This window comes from Peromyscus leucopus, chromosome 1 (assembly GCF_004664715.2).
Source record: "Peromyscus leucopus breed LL Stock chromosome 1, UCI_PerLeu_2.1, whole genome shotgun sequence".
Lineage (NCBI taxonomy): Eukaryota > Metazoa > Chordata > Mammalia > Rodentia > Cricetidae > Peromyscus > Peromyscus leucopus.
Window position 1 is genome coordinate 180,617,867 of NC_051063.1, and position 24,454 is coordinate 180,642,320.

A 24,454-nucleotide genomic window follows, 5' to 3' on the forward strand; every position below is an offset into this window, starting at 1 on the left:
ATTTAATTTTTTAAAAAAATTTACATACCAACCCCAATTCCCCCTCCCTCCCTTTCTCCTGCCTCCTCCCATCCCCCCAACCCCACCCTGCATCTGCTCCTTAGAAGGAGTAAAGCCTCCCTTGGTGATGTCTGGCATACCAAGATGAGGCAGGGCCTAGCCCTTCCCCTCTGTAGCAAAGCTGAGCAAGGTATCCCACCATAGGGAATGGACTCCAAAAAGCTAGTTCATGCACCTGGGATAAGGCCTGGTCCCACTGCCAGAGGCCCCACAAACAGATCAAGCTACACAACTGTCACCACATTCAGAGGGTCTTGTTCAGTCCCCTGCAGTTTCCACAGCTGTCAGTCCAGAGTCTGTGAGCTCACACTAGCTCAGGTCAGCTGTCTCTGTGGGTTTCCCCATCATGATCCTGACCCCGCCCCCCCTTGCTCATATGATCCCTCTCCCTTTTTTCAACTGATCTCCAGGAGCTCAGTCAAGTGCTTGGCTGTGGATCACTGCATCTGATTCCATCAGTTACTGGACGTAGGTTCTATGATGACAATTATGGGAGTCACTAATGTGATTACAGGGGAAGGCCAGTTCAGGTGCCCTCTCCACAGCTGCTAGGAATCGTAGTTGGCATCATCCTTGTGTATTCCTGGGAGTATTCCTGGCACCAGGTTTCTCCCTTACCCCTTAATGGCTCCTTCTGTCAAGATATCACTTTTATTGCTCTCCCTCTCCTGCCCTCCCCCAACTCCAAAATTCTATTCATATATATATATATATATATATATATATATATATATATATATATTCCTAAAACATGATGAAATTGAAAATTTTTCTTTTTTCTTTTCATTTTTCAGAGGTGAGGACCAAACCCAGAGCCTTGCACTTGCTAGTCAAGCGCTCTACCACTGAGCTAAATCCCCAACCCCTGAACATTTTTCTTAATGATCTTTGTACATGAAAAATGTGTATTTTCCAAAAAATAGCTACCTGGGGAATAGAGAGGTTTCTCAGGAATCAAAGGAGCTTGTTGCTCTTGCAGAGAATCCAGTTGAATTCCCAGCACCCACTCAGAGGATAACAGCCATCCCAGGTGATCCTATGCCTTTGTCTGACTTCCATGGACATTAGGCTCATATGTGATGCACATACATGTATATAGGAAAAATACTCATACACATAAAAGAAAATATTTTAAAAAAACCAATAACTACATAGTCAAAAGACAGCTTTCTTCTGAGTTCAGTCAGCAATTACATTCAGGATTCTGATGCATGTGAGTTGTTTAAATCACAGAAATTTCTTTTTCCTGTGCTATCTGCTCAGGGAGAAGGAAGATGGGTGTGCCTATAAACTGCACCATGCTAATTAATGAAGAAATTCCTCCTTTAAAGAAATTGCACATGGATTCTTCTCCGTTGTTTCCAGTCTCTTGATATGAAAGGAAAAATCAACTAGTGCAGACTGAAACACCGTTTTGTGTCCTGTGCTGAATGGCTCAGTCTATCCTGTGATTGTGGTGTGGGAGACCAGCTGGGAGTACACTTGAGGAGTGAGGGATAAGAGATATAGATAGAAGAGCAGAGAAACAGAAACACAGGATAGCCTTGGGAGGGTCTGGATCCTTATCCACTGGCCCCTTCTGTCTCTTCTAAAGGGCTATTTATAAGAATGCCAAGGGGTGGAGCAAAAGACTTCCCCTCAGCACAGCCAAGGATAGACCCTTTCCAATCATCTGGTAACCATGCACATGGTCAAGCCACCCTCTAAATGCAGCTCTACTGGGTAAAGCAAACTCAGATCTCACTAGGAAACCCTTGTGGGCCTCTACATTGTCATCAGATTCTGCATTGCTACTTAATAAATTTATTGTTTTCTGGTCTCTTTCCAAAAGACCAGTTGTTATTTTCATAGCAAGTTTGTGTCTTTAATACCATCTACTTGAAGGATTGAGAATTACTTTCAAATTACTTTTCCTCGATATTATCTTGGAGTAAAAATAAAAACAAGTTACACAAACAAATTCACAAAAGTAATCAGAAAGAGTGGGGAGAAACCTTTTTTTCCATGAGTCCTTGGAGGGCTCAGTTTATTCCAGGAACAAGCATGGTTGACACCCATGTTCAATGAAAGCAATGCCCTAGCCTGTGTTGGAGAAGACATGGACATTCAAGACTGTGTTGCTAATGGTGGTTTAGTGAGTAAATCCAAACCACAAATTGACAACTACATATATACATGCAGGCAAATCATTCCTGCTGTGAAAGAAACACCAAACACTGCAGAACAGTTTCCAAAAGGAAAATGAAATCCCTCCTGTTTGTCGAGATGCTTTTATATCATTGTGAAAAACAGCAAACGTGGTAAGTCTAGAATAAGCAAATTCTTCTTGCAACAAGAACTGCACAGAGCATAAATACTAACTTGTAGTTTTCAAGTTGTGGGGGAGTCACAAGGCAGATATCAGGATATTCCTATGCCACCATTTAAGCATTTCTACATGGATACCCTCCTCTTTAGCTGTTTTGTACCACTATACTGTAGAAGTGAACTGATAGTGAATCCAAGGCAACCAGTCTAAGCCCATTACCTCCATCTTCATAGTATTCCTTTTCTCTAACTTTCTTCCTCAGTATAGGCCCCTTCCCTTCTTACTGTCATTGTGGAATCACTTATGGGAAAACTTTTGCCCTTTTGGTATCTCCCTGTGGATAACATTGCATCTCACAGCTTCCATCCCTAGGCATTTCCACCTATTTAGTTGTTAGTATTTGGAGTATATTTCAAATATCTTAAAGGGGCCACAGAAATGGCTCAGCATGTAACAGCCCTTGCCCCCTAATGTGAGATCTCAATTCTATCAGAAAGATCCTCAAAGGAAAAAGGAGAAAATCAATTCCCAAACAGTGAACTGGGTAAGGGGACCTCTATGGAACACTCTCAGCTTCTGATCTTTGTTTCTTTCAAAACGACTGCACCTATATTCTTGAATTTTAATAAATATCCCATGGATGGGAAGCTATTTCAGTGGATAAAGGTACTTAATGCAAAAATCCAGTGTTTCAAGTTTAAAACTCAGATCCAAGGGTTGGACAGATGGCTCAGAGGTGAAGAGCCTTTATTGCTTTTGCAGATGACCGAGGTTCAGTTTCAAGCACCTACATACCAACTCACAATTGTTGTTGGTCCAGATCCAGGGGATCTGACGCCCTCCCCCCCACCCTGCCGCCCATTTATGAGAGCTCCTTCACACATGTGGTGTGCATATTTACATTCAGGCACACACACATAAAACAAATTTTTGAAGGGCAGATCCTGTAGCTGTAAGTTTTCTCAGGTCCCTCACAAACCCACATTCCCACATACCTTCAGTCCCACCCAGCTCTGCGGTCCCTCAGCCACTTATAAAATAATCATTCAGAGGTTTAATATTAATTACCAATTGTATGGTCTATGGCAGGTTTCTTGCTAGCTAGCTCTTATAACTCATTTCTATTAATCTATAAGTTACCATGTGGCTATGGCATTACTGGTCTGTTGGCATCTTGCTGCTCCTTCAGCGGTGGCAGATGGTATCTCTCTCCTCTTTCTTCTCTCTGTATATCTGCTTGGATTTCCCACCTGCCTCTAAGCTGCCTTGGCATAGGCCAATGCAGTTTTATTTCTCAACCAATCAGAGAAAACACGTGTTCACAACATACAGAAAGATATCCCATAGCAAGATCCAGTAGCAGAGACATCTGTATCATCTTGCTAAGAAGTCTGGAGAATGAGGACAAGGATCTCTATGAGATTCAGGCCACTTAACCTGTGGTTCAAGCTTTTGAAAAAGAGAGACTCTGTTTCAAATATGGTGGAAAGTAAGGCCCAAAATCCCTACAAAGAGGCACCAACATAGGACACACACTCACACACACACAAAACATAACACACAGGAGAAACACAGAAGCATCAACATTTATTTGCTAATGGGAAATAAGATATCAGCCAATATTTAGGCATTTGGAAAACAGTGAACAAACTGACCAACTACTCATCTTCTTTACCCTCTAACAAAAGCAGTATAGAAATGGAACAACAGGTAGAAAGAATAATCCTTCAAGATAAATGAACCATCTTCACTGGCCAAGTGGTATTTAGAAGTGACATGATTCTTCATGTGCAGATGAAACTCTGAGGCAGAAGCCCTGCTGTCTTCTGTTGAGGAAGGTAACAGTTTTAGTTATATTTGTGGTAATTCCTCAGGTGACGGTGGTATGTGGATGACTGGCGGAAGCGATGGTAACACAGGGAGCAGGTGTAGGGCTTCTCTCCTGTGTGAATCCTCTCATGAGCCTGCAGGTTGGTCTTGTGGCTGAAGGACCTTCCACAAGTGCTACATGTGAAAGGTTTCTCTGGCATATGGATGACCTCATGATTTCGGAGGTCTGAGACTTGGTAGAAGGCTTTCAGACAGTGGGTACAGACAAATGACCTCTCCTTCCTGTGCTTTTTCTGGTGGACTGAGAGGTTACAAGGATATTTGAAGGTCCTGGAACATTCCTCACATTTGTATGGTTTGAGATCAATGTGGAGTCTTTCCTGGTGACTCTCACATACAGAATTTGCCTGGTTATTCTGGTAAAGGGGAACAGGCTCAGAAGTACACTGCTCTAACCTAGAGGGGAACCCTGGTACCCCCATATGGATATTTTCAGAAGAATGGGGTGTTGGAGACATTTCCTGGGACTTACATGTGCCCCAAATTGCTCTTCTGGGATCCCAGAGAACTCCATAAGAAACACCTCCCTCTTTAGGCTCAGGATACTGTCCTCTCTGGATAATGAGAAGGGAATCCATATCATTTTTGAGATTGCTAATACCACTATTTACATCAGTGTTGATCAAGAATGTATTGCGGCCATCTCCACTGTCTTCAGACTGGGCTGTTCTGGAGAGAGACTCTGCTTGTACCTCCAAAGGGATATGTTTATAAGCAGGTGCCCTCAGGGGCTCTGCCTGGTACCTGGAGGTGCCTTGACTTGCTCTTCTGGAATCCTGAGGAACTCCATAAGAAACACCTCCCTCTTCAGGCTCAAGATACTGCCCTGTCTGGATAATGAGAAGGGAGTCCATCTCATTTCTGGGACTACTAACACCATTATTTACTTCAGGATTATTCAAGAAAGTGCTTCGGCCATCTTCACTGTTTTCATATCCTGTGGAAATAAGAGTCTATGAAACTGTGCCCAGAAAGGGGTCCTCACACAACACCCCTATTCTCTCCAGGTTCCCTACTAACCTGTTGCCACCAACATGTCTTGGGGGATAGGCAATGGTGTTCCTGCATTTGCTTGTGTTGTAGTTGTTGCTGATTGCTGCTGTTTCAAAAGCTTGATGACTTCTTTTAAGGTCATTCTCTCTGAAAAGAGAGCTTCCTGCCCATGCATGGAGACATGAACCTGTAAACAAAGTCAGATGACCACTGTCAGGGATTCTGTGGATTACAGAAAAAAACCTCCCCTCCACTTGCTTTCACAGGATCCCTATACTATTGGTTAGCTCATTTGTGTATTCCAAATCTTTTCTCTAAAGTCACTATTTTTGCAAGTGCTTGAGTCACTATCTCTAGGGAAAAAACAAAGTTAGGTCCTTGAGGTATGGCTACAACATTTTCTTTAGCTGATCAGCACACTAAAGGAGGATCAGATGAAGTTAGGCCAATCTGGAAACAGGAATTGGCCTCTTAAAGAAAGACTGTGCATTCTTCTGGGGATTGTCCCCCAACCCATATTCACACCAAGGATATTTCAATTATTACCAAATGGCTGTCTTGGGGGAAAGAAAGTCTGGCCCTAAATTCCTTGAGTGGTCTCTCATTTCTGGAGACCCTCTTAATTCCCCTGATTAGAGCTATGTGTCTGTTCCAATAAAGCCAGTCCTTTTTGAAGTCTCTATGGCTGGAATTTCACAGTTCCTCATCAATCTGTAACTTCTTATTTTCAGTCTTTCAGTTGCTCCCTGGACTCTTGCTATCTTCCCTCATTCTCTGGTTCATGGCAAAGCTATTCCAGAGAAAGCCGCCACTTTAGTCTCCAGCCTCTGATCAGTAGCAGCCTAGCCTGACTCCACCTTAAGATTAGATGCCATCTTATAACAAGTCAAAACGAAGTTTGTTGTTGTTTTCTGTAAAACTTGAATTTGACTGTGAATTGACCCATTTTCTGAAATTTTACCTGTTCTGCAGTCTATACTCTGGCCATATCCTGACCTCCACCCTGATAAGATATTCTGCCAAATAAGTTTGAGATATTCAGCCAAATTTCTATGCAAACAAAAAATCCCCCAACTCTTGGACTCCCCCCTACTCTTCAAGTTTTTTAAGCTGTATAAACCCCATTGTCTCCTGTGTTCCCTGCTATTTCAGCCCTAACAGAAAACAAAGCTTGCTAAATTTAACCAAAAAAAAGGGTAACTGTCTTTACACTTGTTCAGTGGGATTAACAATAGGTAATTTTTTTCTCCTATCTAGAATCCCCAGAAACTCAATTGTGATTCTGGAGTGCCTGACATTTTGGTGTCCTAGCCTGAGATTGGCAATCGCTAAGTTCTCGCTTTGAACCTCATGACTCTTCCATTACCACTTGGAGGAAGCTGAGGCTTTCACATCCCCCATCTCCAGTCATTAGTCTGTCTCTCCCTCTCCAACTGTCACTTCCTTTTGCTGTGTGAACGGTCTTTATTTCCAACAACTACACCTTCTTGTCCCTCCCTAGGCAACCACCTTTGCCCAAAGATACCCTTTAAAAAAGCTATAATTTGGGGGCTTTTTGTTTATTTATTAATGAGTCCTTAACAGAACTAACACCTGTCTGAATCAAGTTCAACACATACATTATCTCTATAAGTTGCACATTGCCTCTGCTCTTAGGAACATGACTGGACCACTAGGGCAGCAGTTTACTTGGAATTAAGTTTCAATCATGAGGTTCTCAATTTAAAACAGAGTGCAAGTGTGAAACTGTGAATAAAACAAACTGTGAAATGTGAACTTGTTTACAGAGTAAACAAATGACAGGGGGTGGTGGTTGACACCTTTAATCCAGCACTAGAGAAGAGGGTCAGCAGGGGCTACACTAGGAAACTATGCCTCAAATTGAGAAAAATAAATAAAATAATTTTAATTTTTAAAATTAATTAAAAAAACTGACCAAACAATCAAATTGATATCAAAACCAAAAAAACCTAAAACACTAAGTGATTTGTACAATGACTTTCAGGAATGTGTGTAAGGGGTATTTGAAAATTTTCTCCACCTAGACCATTTCCATCAGTGACTTAGAATTATGCAAATCTAGACTTTGAAATATGAGCCAATGTAATTACATGTATGTTAATTCTTTCTGAACTTCAAATTTTGCACTTAAGCACCATTATTCGTCAAGGCATTTTTTATGGGTGTGTCTGTGTTGTGTATACAGGTGAGAGCCATGAGAGCCATTTTTTTTTTTCCTAGACAGGGTTTCTCTGTGTAGTTTTGGTGCCCGTCCTGGATCTCACTCTGTAGACCAGGCTGGCCTCAGACTCACAGAGATCCTCCTGGCTCTGCCTCCTGAGTGCTGGGATTAAAGGCGCAAGCCACTGCTGCCTGGCGAGACATATTTCAACGTCAGAAACCTTATTCTTACATTTCTGCCACTCCAGTATTTTAGACAGGGGATCTTCTGACAGACAGTAACATACATGGAAAGCCAAGCAACCCCACTTCGATCCCCTGTTTCTGCTTCCCAGGTCTGGGGATCACAGGCTAGTGCTGAGAGCCAGATTTTTAGCCAGATTCCCATCTCAATTTTCAGTACTACAGTATGGGCACCTCCCTGACTGAGCAATGTCACAGACCCATGACATCTCCTCTAAAGCCTTAAAGGCTCTGCTCAAATGTCAACTCGCCAGTCTCTCTATCACAATGTAAATTAATTAAGTTTAATTATGACTCTACACAACAGATGCATTCCTTTCTGCTTTATTCATGCTAATTCAGAGCACTGAATATTATCTCTTGTAAGAATTTCAGAGAGAGAACAATCTCACTAATAACAAAAATAAATAAATAAATAAATAAGTAACAAAAAATTCACTAATAACACCTTCTCCTAATTTATTCCGAAATGCAAATGAGAGTCTTTCCTCCCAGCCTAGCCACCTCTTACCCCACTTACTTACCATCACAGGAGGCTTCAAGCACTCATCAGTCAGACCCTCCATGAATCTCCTCATGTTTCTGCCACTTGACTCCCATTTCTGTTTCAAGGCAAACTTGTCCTTGCAGTGCCCAGTGAGGACAAACTGCCTCAAGACTAGGTTAGAAATCATCTGTTCCTTGCTCTGCTGTTCTGGCTGCAACCAGGAGGTAAACCACTCCCAGAGTATTTGCAGCTCCTGCTTTGCACGGGAGCCACTGTTAACTGGGGGAAAGTTGGGCTGGGCAATTGAAGAGTTAGAGATGTCCTCTCCAGACTGCACAGAGGAACCCTGGATTGAAATAATCTCTAGGTTGTCCATTTCAGTATAGTTTTTTGGTGACCAGGGCTTAAAGGATTCTCTGATCTGTGAAGCCATTCTGGTCAGGATTCTCAGAAAGATTCAACTATGGTAGTTTGGTATCTGGCTTGGGACGTGAGGATCTGCTCCAACAATTAGTGGATATGTAAAAGCTGCAAGTTCAAAAGGAGAAGAGACACTTAATTAAATTAAAAAAAAATCAACTGGGAGTTCTGTTACTGCAAGTTTCATAAAAGTAAATACTTCATCCTAGTCCTACACAAATGCTTCCAGAGAACAGACCAAAGAGTAGCTGTAAGGTGGAACAATACAGGACTCCATAGGGGATAAAATCCTATGTTGAGGATGGGAAGATGTACCATAAGAACACAGCAAGTTGTGCAGAAGCTCAGGGCTATCTGTTCCTCCCTTGCAAATGGTGAAGTTATTGTGGCTCATCTTCAAATTTTAAGTTCTACCCTTGTCTCCCACTCTAAAACTGCCATAGAACAATCGTTCCATAAGAAAACCATTAAAGTGGATGACCAGCAACATTAAATTCACAGAGCAATAAAGACACGTCCATTACACACACACACACACACACACACACACACACACACACACACACACATCACTTGGTCCCATCCTTGAGTAGCTTCCAGAATTTAAACCCTTAATCAGAGAGGTTGTCCAAAAGACCACACTCCACCATTGAGATTTCCCCAAAATTGTGATATAAAATCTTGTACAGACTACAAATGAATAACATACACAAGGGCACAAAGAAAGGAAATCCTTCTATTCTTTAACCTTAACTCTTTCTGGGGTTGATCTCAAGGGTGATTCGTGGATGCACTGGCAGGTGCCGTGTGTCTGGCCCTATGCTCTACCTCATCTGAGATTCTATCCAAGCTGTCCTCCTTTTTAGTGCCAGGCTTCAGTGACTCAATCTGTGATGCTGATAGGTTTGAGAATGTGATCAGATCACACCTCCTGTGTCTTGGTGCAGCAGCTCACAACTTTCTCCCCATTACTCTTGAAATACAGTGGGAGGGTTGACAGTCTCAGCACAGCCTAGTAGCCTAGGAAGACCAAGGTCAGCTTGGCTTAATGTGAACACATGATGCATAACTAGAACAGCAGAAACAAGTAAGCAAGCCAACAGGGGAAAGACACTTTTCCCACTGATTGAATCAGACATGGATCCTACCTCAGCCCCAGCTCTGCATTTCTGAGGCAATGGTTGAGGCTTTCATGGAAGGGGAACACATTCTAAGCAAGCATAGCAAGTCACTGTAGTGAAAGGGGACAATACCACACTGAGAGGGAGTATCAACACTGGTATTTATTTCCCATGACATCTGATCCTGTGTTCTCACATTGGCTCAATCCAAATGCAGTGGTGAACAAGGTAAAATCCTTAGCAGTGGACTGAGACAGAGGGCAAGAGGTGCTCAGGAGGTGTCTGAAACACAACACAGAAAAGACAGAGACTAAACAGGGCTCCTCTCTGTAGGCAGAGAGGGGCTTACATTTTATTGGGTGGAAACGTAAGATGTTTGGTAGACATGATATGAGAACTAGTCTGTGGAGGAAATAAAATGCAGTGGCCAAATAATGAGAAGGATTTTGTTGTGTCTTCTTTGGTGTGTGTGTGTGTGTGCGTGCATGTGTGCTTATTTTGCAAAAGGGTATCATCTAGTCTAATCTGCTCATAAACTCACTAAGAAATTGAGAATGCAATCCTATGGCTTCTCTCTCCCCTTTGATGGGGTTCCATAGCTGCCTCAGTATTTCAAGCATCATTGTTTGCTAGTCTGTTTGTCTTTGTTTTTTCTGATACAGTGTCTCTCTATGTAGCCCTAGCTGTCCTGGAATTCCCTATCTAGACCATCCTGGCCTGGAACTCACAGAGATCCACCTGCTTCTGTCTCTTCAATGCTGACATTAAAAGCATGTGCCACCACTACTGGATTTCTCCAAGCATTCCAATAGTTAGGTTGAATTCTATGCCTTGAAATTCACAGAGTTGAGATCATGATATCAAAATTGTAGTTAACCTCAGCACAAAAGTCAAAACCCTAAATGCCATCATCCTAAAGAAAGATGGAAGTGAAGTAATGAAAAATTCTGAAGTCTAAAGTCTCTTAAACTGCACTACTGAGAAATGTGAATGTTAAAACTCAAAGCCAAAGTTTTCCTAGAAGAATAAAAACTGACTAGATAGTGTTAGAAAGACATATTCTGGGAATCAATTAATGAAAACATATGCCAAAGGCTAAACTTCACTGTAAAAATCATCATTTGTCTGTATTGATATTCATTCTTGTTGGTGAAATTCTGGATTTTAATACGTTAAAAAGACACTGATCAGGGGACACATTCATATGAAAATATTTGATTTCATGAGAATAAGAACACCCATGCTGGACACAACCAGACCCCAGGAAACCCCACCCTTTGAAGCCCCAGTTGCTGGCCAGCAGGGAACACTCCTGTGGGCAGGATCCCCCACCAAAATCCCCCATGAGATCGTGCAATCTACAAGACCCATGCCCTACCCCAAACCTACCCTACCCATCCTTTCCTGAAACACAGAATCCCCCAGCTCTCATTGGACCAAGAGCTCTCAATGGACCAAGAGAGACTTCTTAAGACACAGAATCCACCAGCTCTCACTGGACCAAGAGCACTGATAGACCCAAGAGCAGCTCCCTGAGACACAGAATCCACCAGCTTCAATTAGACCAAGAGTTAAGACTACACCCAGAGTGGCCCCTGAGAAACAGACACAGCAAGCACAGACTGGACCAAGAGCAGCTCACTCACAGAGGCACCTCTTGCACCTATTGGAGGAAGAGATGGGTAGACACCAATGCAAAAATACATAAAACAACAAAGAGCAATACGGCATTGCCAGAACCTACCAGTTCTACAATAGCAAGACCTGAACATCACAACGAAGAAGAAGCAGAAGAAAGTGACCTTAAAAATAACTTTAGGAAGATGACAAAGGCCTTTAAAGAGGAAATGAAAATTTTACTTAAATAAATTGAGGAAAAGACAAACAAAAAATTGGAAGAAATCAAGAATCTCTTAAAGAAAGCCAAGAAAACCATGAAAAAGCAATTAAACATGTGAAGGAAACAGTTGAAGACCTGAAAAGTGAAATAGAAACAACGAAGAAGATACAAACCAGTGGAATGCTGCAAAGAGAAAATCTGAGTAAACAAACAGGAACTACACAGATGTAAGCATAACCAACAGAATATAAGAGATGGAAGAGAGAATCTCTGGTGTAGAGGATATACGAGAGGAAATAGATTCATCAGTCAAAGAAAATACCAAAGCCAAAAAAGTCATAACACAAAATGTCCACAAAATCTGGGACACCAGGAAAAGGCCAAACCTAAAAATAACAGAGATAGAAGAAGGAGAAAAATACCTACTCAACGGCACAGAAAATATATTCAACAAAACACAGAAGAAAAGTTTTACAACTTAAAGGAAATATCTATGAAGATACAAGAAGCTTATAAAACACCAAATAAATTAGACCCCCCCAAAAAAGTCCCCTCACCAAATAATAATTAAACCACTAAACATACAGAATATAGAAAGAATATGAAGAGCGGAAAAGGAAAAAGGCACAGTGACGTATAAAGGCAGCCCCATCAGAATAACACCTGACTTCTCAATGCAGACTTTGAAAGCCAGAAGTTCCTAGACAGCTGCAATGCAGACACTGACTAATATACCCAGCAAAACTTTCAATCACCATAGACAGAGTGAACAAGACACTCCAAGACAAAACCAGATTTAAACAATACCTATCCACAAATCCAGCCCTACAGAAAGCACTAGAAGGAAAACTTCCACTTACAGAAGTCAGATTGAACCATGAAAACACAGGCAATGATAACCCCACAGCAGCAAATCTTGAAGGGAAATACACATTTACCACTAAAAAATAACAGGAATTGAAAATCACTGGTCATTAATATCCCTTAATATCAATGGACTCAATTTGCCTATAAAAAGACACAGGCTAACAGAACGGATACAAAAACAGCATCCATCCTTCTGCTGCACACAAGAAACATACCTCGACTTCAAAGACAAAACACTACCTCAGAGTAAAAGGCTAGGAAAAGACATTCCAATCAAATGGGCTTAAGAAGCAAGCTGGTGTAGCTATCCTAATATCTAACAAAATAGAATTCAAACTAAAATTAATCAAAAGAGATCAGGAAGCACATTACATATTCATCACAGGAAAAATCCACCAAGTTGAAGTCTCAATTCTGAACACTTATGCCCCAAATACAAGAGCACCCACATATGTAAAAGAAATATTACTAAAGTTTAGATCACACATCAAACCCCACACAATAATAGTGGGAAACTTCAACACCCCACTCTCACCAATGGATAGACCTGCCAGATTGAAACTTAACAGAAAAATAAGGGATCTAACAGATGCTATGATTCAAATGGCCTTAATTCCCATTAAGGAATTAACAAAATAACAAATAAGAATATAACATTCTTATTTAATTCCATTAAGGAATTAAAAAAATAACAAAAAAGAATATATTGTTTTTCTCAGCACCCCATTGAACCTTCTCTGAATCAACCATATACTTTGTCACAAAGCAAATCTCAACAGCTACAAAAAATGTGGAAAAACCTTCTATATTTTATCAGACCATCATGACTTAATGTTAGATTTCAACAATAACAAAAATAACAGAAAGTCTACAATCTCATGGAAACTGAATAATGCCCAACTTAATCACCAATAGGTCAAGGAAGAAATAAAGAAAGAAATTAAAGACTTCCTAGAGATCAATGAAAATGAATGTACTACATACCCAAACTAATGGAATCCTATGAAAGCAGTGCTAAGAGGAAAATTCATAGCTCTAAATGCACACATAAAGAAGTTAAAGAAATCTCACACAAGTAACTTAACAACACAACTAAAAGCTTTAGAACAAAAAGAAGCAAAGTCACAAAGGAGGAACAGATGCCAGGAAATGATCAAATTGAGAGCTGAAATCTATAAAATAGAAATAAAGAGAACAATACAAAAAAATCAATGAAACAGAGTTGGTTCTTTGAGAAAATAAACAAGATAGACAAGCCCTTATCCAAACTAACCAAAAGGCAGATAGAATATCCAAATTAACAAAATCAGAAATGAAAAGGGATACATAACAACAAACAATGAGGAATTCCAAAGAATCATCAGGTCATTTTCAAAAACCTCTATTCCACAAAATTGGAAAATGTAAAAGAAATGGATGATCTTCTGGATAGGTACCCCATACTAAAATTAAATCAAAGCCAGGTAAACAATTTAAACAGACCTATAACCCCTAAGGATAGAGAAACCATCATTAAAAGTCTCCCAACAACAAAAAAAAGCTCTGGACCAGATGATTTCAGTGCAGAATTTTCTCAGAATTTCAAAGAGCTAATACCAATACTCTTCAAATTGTTCCACACAATAGAAACAGAAGAAACATTTTTATGAAATCACACAAAGATGAAACAAAGAAAGAGAATTACAGACCAATCTCCCTCATGAACACTGATGCAAAAAAACCCAAAAAAACCAAAAACAAAAAAAGAAAACCTCAATATTGTACTGACAAACTGAATCTAAGAACACATAAAAAAATTATACACCACAATCAAGTAGGCTTCATCCCAGAGATACAAGGATGGTTCAACATATGAAAATCTGTCAATATAATACACCATATAAACAAAATGTAAGAAAAAAAACCCACATGATCATCTCATTAGATGCTAAAAAAACTTTTCACAAAATCCAACACCCCCTTCATGATAAAGGTTCTAAAGAGATCAAAAATACAAGTGCCATACCTAAACATAATAAAGGCAATTTACAGCAAGGTGCCAGACAACATCAAACTAAATGGAGAGAAACACAAAGTGATTCTACTATAATCAGGAACAACACAAGGCTGTCCACTCTCCCCATATATATTCAATATAGTACTTGAAGATCTATCTATAGCAATAACACAACAACGAAAGGAGATCAAGAGGATATAAATTATTAAGGAAGAAGTCAAACTTTCACTATTTGCAGATGATATGATAGTATACATAAGTGATGCCAAAAATTCTACCAGGGAACTCCTACAGCTGATAAACTCCTTCAGTAAGGCAGCAGGATACAAAGTTAACTCAAAAAGAAAAAAAATCAGTAATCTTCCTATAAGATAAATGGGAGCCGGGGCGGTGGTGGCGCACGCCTTTAATCCCAGCACTCGGGAGGCAGAGCCAGGCGAGGCCAGCCTGGGCTACCAAGTGAGTTCCAGGAAAGGCGTAAAGCTACACAGAGAAACCCTTTCTCGAAAAAAACAAAAAAAAAAGATAAATGGGCTGAGAAAGAAATCATGATATACATCATCCTTTTCAATAGCCACAAATAATATAAAATACCTTGGGGTAACTCTAAATAAATAAATAAAATAACTTGGGGTAATTAAGCAAGTGAAAGACCTGTGTGACAAGAACTTTAAGTCTCTGAAGAAAGAAACTGAAGAAGGTATCAGAAAATGGAAAGATCTCTTATGCTCATGGATAGGTAGGGTTAACATAGTAAAAATGGTAATCTTACCAAAAGAAATCTACAGATTCAATGTAATCCCCATCAAAATCCCAACACAATTCTTCACAGACCTGGAAAGAACAATACTCAACTTGATGTGGAAAACAAAAAATCCAGGTTAGCTAAAACAATCCTGTACAATAAAGCCACCTCTGAAGGCATCACCATCCCTGACATCAAGTTCTACTATAGCGTTAAAGTAATCAAAACAGCTTGATTGGAATAAAAACCAGCATGTGGACTGATGGAATCAAATTGAAGATCCTGACATTAATCTACACACCAATGAACACCTGATTTTTGAGAAAGAAGCCAAAACTGTACAATGGAAAAAAAGAAAGCATCTTCAACAAATGGTGCTGGTATAACTGGATGTCAACATATAGAAGACTGCAAGTAGATCCATATCTATCACCATGCACAAAACTCGAGTCCAAGTGGATCAAAGACCTCAATATAAAACCAGTTACATTGAACTTGATAGAAGAGAAACTAGGAAGTAGTCTTGAACGCATTGGCACAGGACTACTACTTCCTAAATATAATACCAGTTGCACAGACACTGAGAACAACAAATAATAAATTAATAAACAATAAATGAAATGGGTACCTGAGCTGGCTTACCCCAGTAATCCAACTGGTTAATACCCTCAGTGTCATCACAGAGCCTTCATCCAGTAACTGATGGAAGCAGATGCAGAGATCCACAGCCAAACACCAGGGCGGAGCTCCAGGAGTCCAGTCCAAAAGAGAGAAGAGGGTTTCTATGAGCAAGGGGCATCAAGATCAGGATGGGGAAACCTACAGAGATGACCAAACCAAACTAGTAGGGACTCATGAAATTGAGATGAACACCTATGGAGCCTCCAGGAGACTGGACTAGGCTCTCTGAGTAAGCAAGACAGTTTGTGTAACTTGATCTGCTTAAGAGGACCCCTGGCAGTAGGATCAGGATCCATTCCTGGTGCATGAACAGGCTTTAGGAGTCCACTCCCTATGGTGGGACACCTCAAACAGCCTTGATGTGGGGGAGGGGCTTGAACTTGTCTCTACTGAATGTACCAGGCTCTGCTGATTAGGAGGCCTTACCTTCTTGTAGGAGGGAATGGGGGGGGTTGTTGGGGGAGGGGAGGTTGGAGGGGAGGGAGGAGGGAAGAGGGGGATTTGTGATTGGTTTGTAAAATGAATACATTTTTTTCTTAATTAAAAAAAACCATTCATGCCACTGTGTATCACCATGTTCTTCCTGCAGGCTCCCCAGCTGTGGGTCTAGTGTCCATGTGATCCCACAAGTTCAGATCATCTGTCTTGGTGGGTTTCCCCATCATGATCTTGACCACCACCCCCACCCCCCATTCATAAAATCCCTCTTCCCTCTCTTGAACTGGACTCCTGGACGCTCTCAGAGGATGGTCAAACTGATAGCACTGCTATACTGTGTAAATTTGCTCCCTTTCCCGGGAGCAAATTGATTTAGCACATATTTTTATAGCATTAACTTAATCATAAAGACATTTGATAAGAAAATTTAATTTCTCAAACATGAAAATTCTCAAAAATTCTATTTGTGGTAGATACTAACTAGCATGTTAGAATAGATTTAGATACCTTAATCCCTCAGTCTCACTGGGCTTCACTTTTTGACTATTTGATATCTGACTTTAGGTTCAAGCTTATGTAAAGTATTAGCTTCAGTCAAATAAAATTGATAAAAGGCATATTTAAATTCTATAAGTGCCTAGCTAGCACACAGGACTCCATAAATATAAATAATTTTTATATTACAGTTAAAAATTTAAACAATCTTTTTTTGTTTGTTTGTTTTTCGAGACAGGGTTTCTCTGTGTAGCTTTGGAGGCTGTCCTGGAACTCGCTCCATAGACCAGGCTGGCCTCGAACTCACAGAGTGCTGAGATTAAAGGCATGCACCACCACTGCCCAGCTAAAAATTTAAACAATCTTTCTCTTTTTTTTTTTTTTTTTTTTTTTGAGACAGGGTTTCTCTGTGTAGCTTTGTGCCTTTCCTGGAACTCACTTGGTAGCCCAGGCTGGCCTCGAACTCACAGAGATCCGCCTGGCTCTGCCTCCCGAGTGCTGGGATTAAAGGCGTGCGCCACCACCGCCCGGCAAAACAATCTTAATTGTTGTTCCTGAAACCTCTTCTGATTTTTCTAAGTGGAGATAATTATAATAAATTACAATTATATGTGAAAAATAAATGAAATAAGAAATAAAATATAAAGAGAGGGAGGAGAAATTATGGGAGCAAGGGGCTCAGGATCATGATGGGAAAAAACACACAGAGATAGCTTAGCTAGTGGGAGCTCACTGACAGCTGGGGAGCCTGCATGGGACCGCACTTGGCCCTCTGAATGTGGGTGAAAGTTCCGTGGTTTGATGTGTTTGTGGGTCCCTCGGCAACGGGGCCACGATTTATCCCGGGTACACGAATGGGCCATTTTTTTTTTTTTTTTTTGGTTTTTCGAGACAGGGTTTCTCTGTGTAGCTTTGCGCCTTTCCTGGAACTCACTTGGTAGTCCAGGCTGGCCTCGAACTCACAGAGATCCGCCTGGCTCTGCCTCCCGAGTGCTGGGATTAAAGGCGTGCGCCACCACCGCCCTGCACGAATGGGCTTTTTAGAGCCCATTCCCTATAGTGCAATGCCTTACTCATCTGTGATGCAGGGGGAGGGGCTTAGTTCAGTCCCAACTTGGTATGCCAGCCTGCATTGACTACGCAAGGGAGGCTTTACCCGTATGAGTGGATGCGGATGGAATGGGGGGTGGGGTGGGGGAGCGGGTGAAGGGGGAAGGGGGAGGCACAGGGGTTGGTATGTAAAATAATAAAAAATAAAAAACTCTGCAGGGATGGAGGATGTTCATCCCCGAGCAGTGTAGCTGGTTCACTTTTATTTAATTTTGAATTTCTGATTCCCTTGTCCATTTTTGAACTTAGGGTAGTTTGTGGGGAAATTCATGCGCTGGCATCATTAAGAAGTACCACACTGGAAGTGCTTGCGACCACCCTCAACCCTCTGTCCTTTGGGGGCTGCAACATACCGTCTAGAGAAGCCTGTCCCCACGCTGGAGCTGAAGAAGCCGTCTTAGGTGTTTTCCAGAAATCTCGGGGTCTTTGTAAGGGGCCTGCAGGTGGGGATAAGAGTTGTAGCTGCCTGTTGCTTTTCCTGACTGACCTGGATGTAGCCTCCTTTGTTGCCGCCTCTGACTTCATAGAAGAGGTCCTGAAGGTCTGCTTTCTAGACAGGCAGGTGAAAGGGGCACTCTTGTACAGCTTGCTAGCCTAGGTCCACCACATCTGCGCCTCTGATCCTTCGAGAAGTCTAGCCTTACTTTAATCTTATTTCCATTGAAGTGTACAAGTGTTTTCTGTTGTAACACACATAACCCCCCAACACACACCACACACACACACACACACACACACACACACACACACACACACACCCCTAATCCTCTATTGTACTTTTTTAAAAAAATATTTTGGGGGAAAAAAACCTCTTTAGTTCAGGTTGACCTAGATCAGGTGATCCTTATGCCTCCACCTCCTAAATTCCTCCTGTCAAGATTTTTACAAAGAAAAAAAATCCCCCAAGGCTATCAGCCTGTGCAAGAATTTCTACAATATCAAAATGCCTTAAGACTGTCTAGAGAGGAATAAACAAGTTCTGCACACAACAGAGCCATGTAAACAGCTGCTTTAAGTCTATACAGCATCGTCAGGCAACCATCACAATTCCTGTCTGCTATTATTTAATTTACCCTTTCTATGAGACCCCCCTCTGCCTGTTTATTGTAATTGAGCCCCCATTTCCTTGTGAAATCCATCTCACATATAATAGACCAACCTGTACCCGTGGGCACCTTTTCCAAGATCATCTTAGTAATTAACTTTCCTTCCCTTCTTCCCTGTAAGATTTGGAGTTAACTCACAAGAAAGCATTTTCTAGCCGGGAATCTATTTATCTAAAATTGTGTTCTGCAATTCTCAGAAATCAGTCAGAGTTCCCTCAGGTTTCCTTGCTAGTAATCCCATTATATTTTTTTCAGGTCAATTTTTTAATTAAGAATTTTTTTATTCATTTCATACACCAACCCCATGTCCTCCCCGCCAATTCCTCCTCCCATCCCCCCCACAGCCTTCTATTATATTTTAAAAGTAGTAAAATCATTTAAATGGAGGGCTCCCCAAGATTTTAGGTGCCCCCTGACTTTAGTGATAAATGTGAGCTATGTGCTTAATGGTCCAGAGATTGTGAAGCCTCTGTGAACTACTGAAGTTTGTTTCTTCTAGATTTCAAGTCATTGTCTTCTCATGAGGGACACATTCTTGAGTTATAAAAAGGAAGTGCTCATGGGCTGGGGAAACTGCTCAGTGGACAAAGTGATTGCCATGCAAGATTCCAATGCCCCCCAAACCACATAAATCTAATCACAATGTCACAGGCATCTTTAATCCCAGTGTCCCTGTGGGGAGATGGCAAATGGAGACCAGAAAAATTTCAAGGATGGTTAGCCAGCCATGCTGGTAAAAGGCAAAGATGAACAGTCAAAGTTCTCCTTTGACCACCACAGATATGCTGTGGCACATATATGTAGCTGGAGTATTCATGTGTCCCAGCCTGCCGGCAGTCGGGACAAATCTCTCCCACTCGAGTCGCCCAAGTAAACACAGACATATTACTTATAAACTGTATGGCTGTGGAAGGCTTCTTGCCATCTGTTCTTATATATTAAATTAACCCATTTCTATAAATCTATACCTTGCCACATGGCTCGTGGCTTACTGGTATCTTACATCATGCTTCTTCACATGGAGGCTGGCAGCATCTCCCTGCCTCAGTCTTCCACCTCCCAGAATTCTCCTCTCTCCTTGTCCTGCCTACACTATCCTTCCTGCCTGGCTACTGGCCAATCAGCATTTTATTTCTCAATCATAGCAACATATATTCACAGCATACAGGACATCCCACAGCACACATGCACTTTCACACAAAAACTCATACACCACACACACACACACACACACACACACACACACACACATACACACTTGAAAGAGAAAGTTGTTCAACTATGTTTACTGCCACCCTATTCATAATAGCAAGGAAATAGAATGAGCCTAGATGTCTATCAACTAATAAAGTGTGTTGGGTAAAAAAACTTTTCCTGGAGAGATGCAACACACATGTCAGCTCACACTAGATAGGGGACCCATGTCCCACCACAGCATGGATACCACCAAAGTCCAATTTGGCGAACCACTGAGTTTCACTGGAGTTACTTACAGGAATATGGGTGAGGGGTTACTTTCAGGAGTTAAAATTACTCAAAGATAGCTAGCTACGTTACTAAAGCTCACCCAAGCACAGGTGACAGCTCACAAAACTGGGAAACCTGCAGCACACTGCACAGCCTGCAGGCAGCTCAACAGGGTGGAGAGTGTTCCTTCCAGGTGTCTCAGTTGGTATAAACTTTTTTTTCCTTTTCCCAGGTAGCTGGTCTGGTCTCAAAGTCATCTCTAAGTGTCTTCTTTGAAGTTCAGCTCATCTGAGTCTTTGCAACTCAACATGGCCAAGCACCTCTGTCCAGCTCAGCTATACTTCCTCTGAGAGGAACTCTCAGATTCTATTGTTTATGGTGACAAAGAGGGGCTTACTGAATCTGGTCAGTTTCAGGGGCTTTCTAAAGCTGTTTGGAGTTCTTTACCTTCCTTTTTTAGGAGCTTCCAAACAGGATGCAAAGTTTCAGTCATTGATAAAACTATACAAAACCAGGAAATTGTAGAGGGCATGAGGTTCCTACTGCTCACAGATGAGCACTAAGGAAACCATGTTAAATGTGAAGAGTTACATCTTTAATGGAAGAGATATAAACTTGTGCCCCCGCCCCCGCCCCCGGAAATCTGGGAATGGGTGTAGTTAACTCTCAACAGTTGTGGTGGCCTGTATAAGACTAGCAAAATAAAGTCAGTCAACATTATAAACATGAGGGCAGGTGTCAATAGACTCCAGGCCTAACTGAGGAGCTATGGGCAGTTCATGTATTTTATGGAGGGAGGGTCAATTTTCCTTAAGCGTATGGGAAATAGTAGGTCAGCTGTAGCTAGAGTTTTTCTCTCCAGGTCCAGAAAGTCTAAATTTTTAAAACATTTTAAATGCCATATTCTGTAGGTCTTTGAAGTTTTTGAAGATTACCTACCTAATTGAATTATATCTATGTATATCTAGAAAACAACATGACTATAAGTTTGACTATCATAGAAGACTAATTATTAATCTGTATTTCTTAATTATCCAAATTATCCATTGCAATTTAAATGAGTTACATAAACATAATCTCTCAAATGAGAATAGAAATATACATATATACAGTATAACAAAATTAAGTTTAAACTTGTGCCAATAAACTAAAATCTATAGCAATGTAAAACATTTTAAACAAGTTGCTCTTTTAAAAGTAGATTCAATAATCTACCCTTTCATCCTATCATATCTATATCATATCCCCCTTTTCTTCTTTAGGAAGATATCACATTCATAATCAACCTGATTTAAATAAAAATATTGGTTTTTCTCTGTCTCATACCAGAGGGCTCTTATGATATGGGACAAAATAATTTATTAACCTTTTTTTAGCAATATGCCTGGGTTTAGGGAAGGAGTAAGCCAGCTTGGTATATTTGGGAATTTGGACTTAGCCTCTCTTACTACTTCCTGCTGGAGGGGGGCACTGTATCTTATGGGGACACATCTGAGCCAGTTGTCTTGAAACCGTTTTGGATGATGGATCATCTGGGCCATGGTGTCACCGGAGACCTTTCCGGGGGGGGGGGCGGTCTTGGCTGGTCAAACCTGATGTATCTTAGTCTGGAACAAACTCGTAGCCTCTGGCTTTCTGTGGAAACAAAAGCAGAGCCTCTTTTCCAAAGCAACATATCCTTAAATCCAAATTTTGAAGTCAAGGTACCTTTAAAATATACATATTTGTTTGACTCAACAGCTTTTATCATCAAATTTTTTCTGCAGTTAAAAATCCCAAAGACAACACAATCTAGATTCTCTGTATAATATCCATCTTTATGTGGCTTATTTTTATACTACCTTTACTGTCTCTTTAAAGACTTTATTTTTAAAAACTATCTATTTCTTTTTTTTTTTTTCTCGAGACAGGGTTTCTCTGTGTAGCTTTGCGCCTTTTCCTGGAACTCACTTGGTAGCCCAGGTTGGCCTCGAACTCACAGAGATCCGCCTGGCTCTGCCTCCCGAGTGCTGGGATTAAAGGCATGTGCCACCACCGCCCGGCAAAAACTACCTATTTCTTTATGTCACTGTATATACTTCTTTTATTTCTCTCTTGCAAGCCTATGTACATTTTTATACACATTGTAAAGCATTTAAAGTCTTGTTCTATCTGAAGCTGTCTTATTGTGAATCTATTGTTTTAAACTTCAGCATTACTAGGGCTAAAATAGCACCTTTGACTGGTGGCTCTGCCCACCTCAGCTTCCCAACATGGCGGTGGTACGTTTACCACCAGCTCTGGGAGCCATCAACTCTTAGAAACAGTGGTTTTATGCTTCTATCAAAGCAGTGTGTAGCCCAGAAACCTCTTTTTTTTTGTACTAGCAAAGACAAAATCTATCACGCAGCATAATGTGCCACTTATAGACACCTCATTCCTACCATACTGCTGGTCAAATGCGCATGCCAGGAACCTGCCAACTTGAGAGAGACAACTAGGAAGCTGTTTTTAGCTCTGTTTTAGAATCTTTTTTCTCAGGTTTTAGGTGGAAACTCCTGCCAACCCATTGGGTGCCATTTGTAGCTAGAGTTTTTCTCTCCAGATCCCACCAAGCCCTGGCAGTCCTGTAGCCCACTTATAAAATAAACATACAGATGCTTATATTACTTAAACTGCTCAGGACTACCATTGTCTAGCTCTTAATCTTATACTCAGCCCATTTCTGCTAATCTATATGTCATCATGTGTTCTGTGGCTTTACCTGCTGCCTTTACATGATGCTCCCTGGACAGCAGGCTGGTGTCTTCTCCTCTCCACCTTCCTGTTCTCTCAATTCTCCTCTCTGTTAGTCTTGCCTATACTTACTGCCTGGTTACTGGCCAATTAGTGTTTTATTTATCAATCAATCATCCACAGCAGTCAGCCAAGCTCCAGTGGATGTCCCCCCATACCTATGTGAATATTGACAGCAGAAATTGGACTAGGTGGGCTATCAAAAGTAGTGGACATGAAGTTGGGAGTTTTGGGGGGTGTGGTGGATTTAGTGCACTTAGGAGGACAAGTAAAATGGTGAATATGATTAAAGTGCATTGTATTCATTTTTGAAAATCTTAAATCATAAAAATAATGTATTTCAAAGCTACAGCAATAATCATAATTCTGTTTTCAATTTGTATAAGCAAACATGCATGTGTGCACTACAATTTGTTGAAAAGGAAACTCAGAGCAAAATAATCCTAAATAACAGCCCATAAACTAACTACCCATATAAAATTACATTATGAATGGAATAGAGTATATTATAGTTGAAAAAGAATGTATAACTATTGCACAGTGAAGTTAATCTATATTTTAGATAATGTGGCTTGAAGAGAGGGCAACAAAGACTATTCATTGCATCTCCTTCTTTCCTGCCTATTACTCCATTGCTCATCGGAGTTTAAAAATATCTTAAAAAAAATCTCTATGGATGTCTGGGCATTGGAAAGGGCTCTCAACTTGTCCTATATTCATCAACTTCATATTCTTGATATTGGCTCCTTGTGCCTTCTGCATCCTTCCTTGAGACACTGTGGGCTCACAGAGATGTTTTCTTTCTACTCCCTCTAATTGCTTCATTGGATTTGCTCCTGTGACTTGGACACCTTTACACTGACATGTAATTAGTGGAAAGTCATTTGCAAGTTTTCTCAGCCCCTTAGATGGTGTTGTGGATCTGGAATAGAGCTGAAAATGACTCCTGTAGTAGAAAAGGGGACCTGGGAACAATAAACTTGTAACCCAGGGCCCAGAGTCTCATCTCAACACAGGACAGACAGCTGTTTAGCTCAGCACTTGCTGCTGTGGCACCACACAGCATGCAGGTGAGAATTATTTTCTTATCAAGAGATGGATAACTATAAATTGAGACTTAAATGGGTACAGACAGATGACCATGTTGGGATTGAGACTTGAAAAGATTTTAAGAGGGATAGGAGGGTGTTTACTGCTAGGTGCAGAATAACCTGTGAAAACCACTTTCTGA

General features: G+C 40.9%; 1 protein-coding gene across 1 annotated transcript; it reads right to left on the minus strand.

The window, feature by feature from the left end:
- Nucleotides 1-4,029: 4,029 nt before the first annotated feature.
- LOC114710865 (zinc finger and SCAN domain containing protein 4C-like) lies at nt 4,030-8,699 on the minus strand. The gene is made up of 3 exons (XM_028895162.2): nt 8,200-8,699; nt 5,279-5,438; nt 4,030-5,195 (listed from the first exon to the last, which is right to left on the minus strand). The coding sequence occupies exons 1-3, from the start codon at nt 8,593-8,595 to the stop codon at nt 4,216-4,218; spliced, it is 1,536 nt and encodes a 511-aa protein (XP_028750995.1). The 5' UTR covers nt 8,596-8,699; the 3' UTR covers nt 4,030-4,215.
- Between the last annotated feature and the right edge of the window lie 15,755 nt (nt 8,700-24,454).

Excerpts from the sequence above, each read along its gene's own strand:
- LOC114710865 (XM_028895162.2), bottom strand. The coding sequence starts at position 8,595 with ATGGCTTCACAGATCAGAGAATCCTTTAAGCCCTGGTCACCAAAAAAC. Across the intron at positions 5,439-8,199 it reads GCTTGAAGCCTCCTGTGATG|GTTCATGTCTCCATGCATGG; the intron begins GTAAGTAAGTGG and ends CTTTGTTTACAG. Across the intron at positions 5,196-5,278 it reads AGACATGTTGGTGGCAACAG|GATATGAAAACAGTGAAGAT; the intron begins GTTAGTAGGGAA and ends TTATTTCCACAG.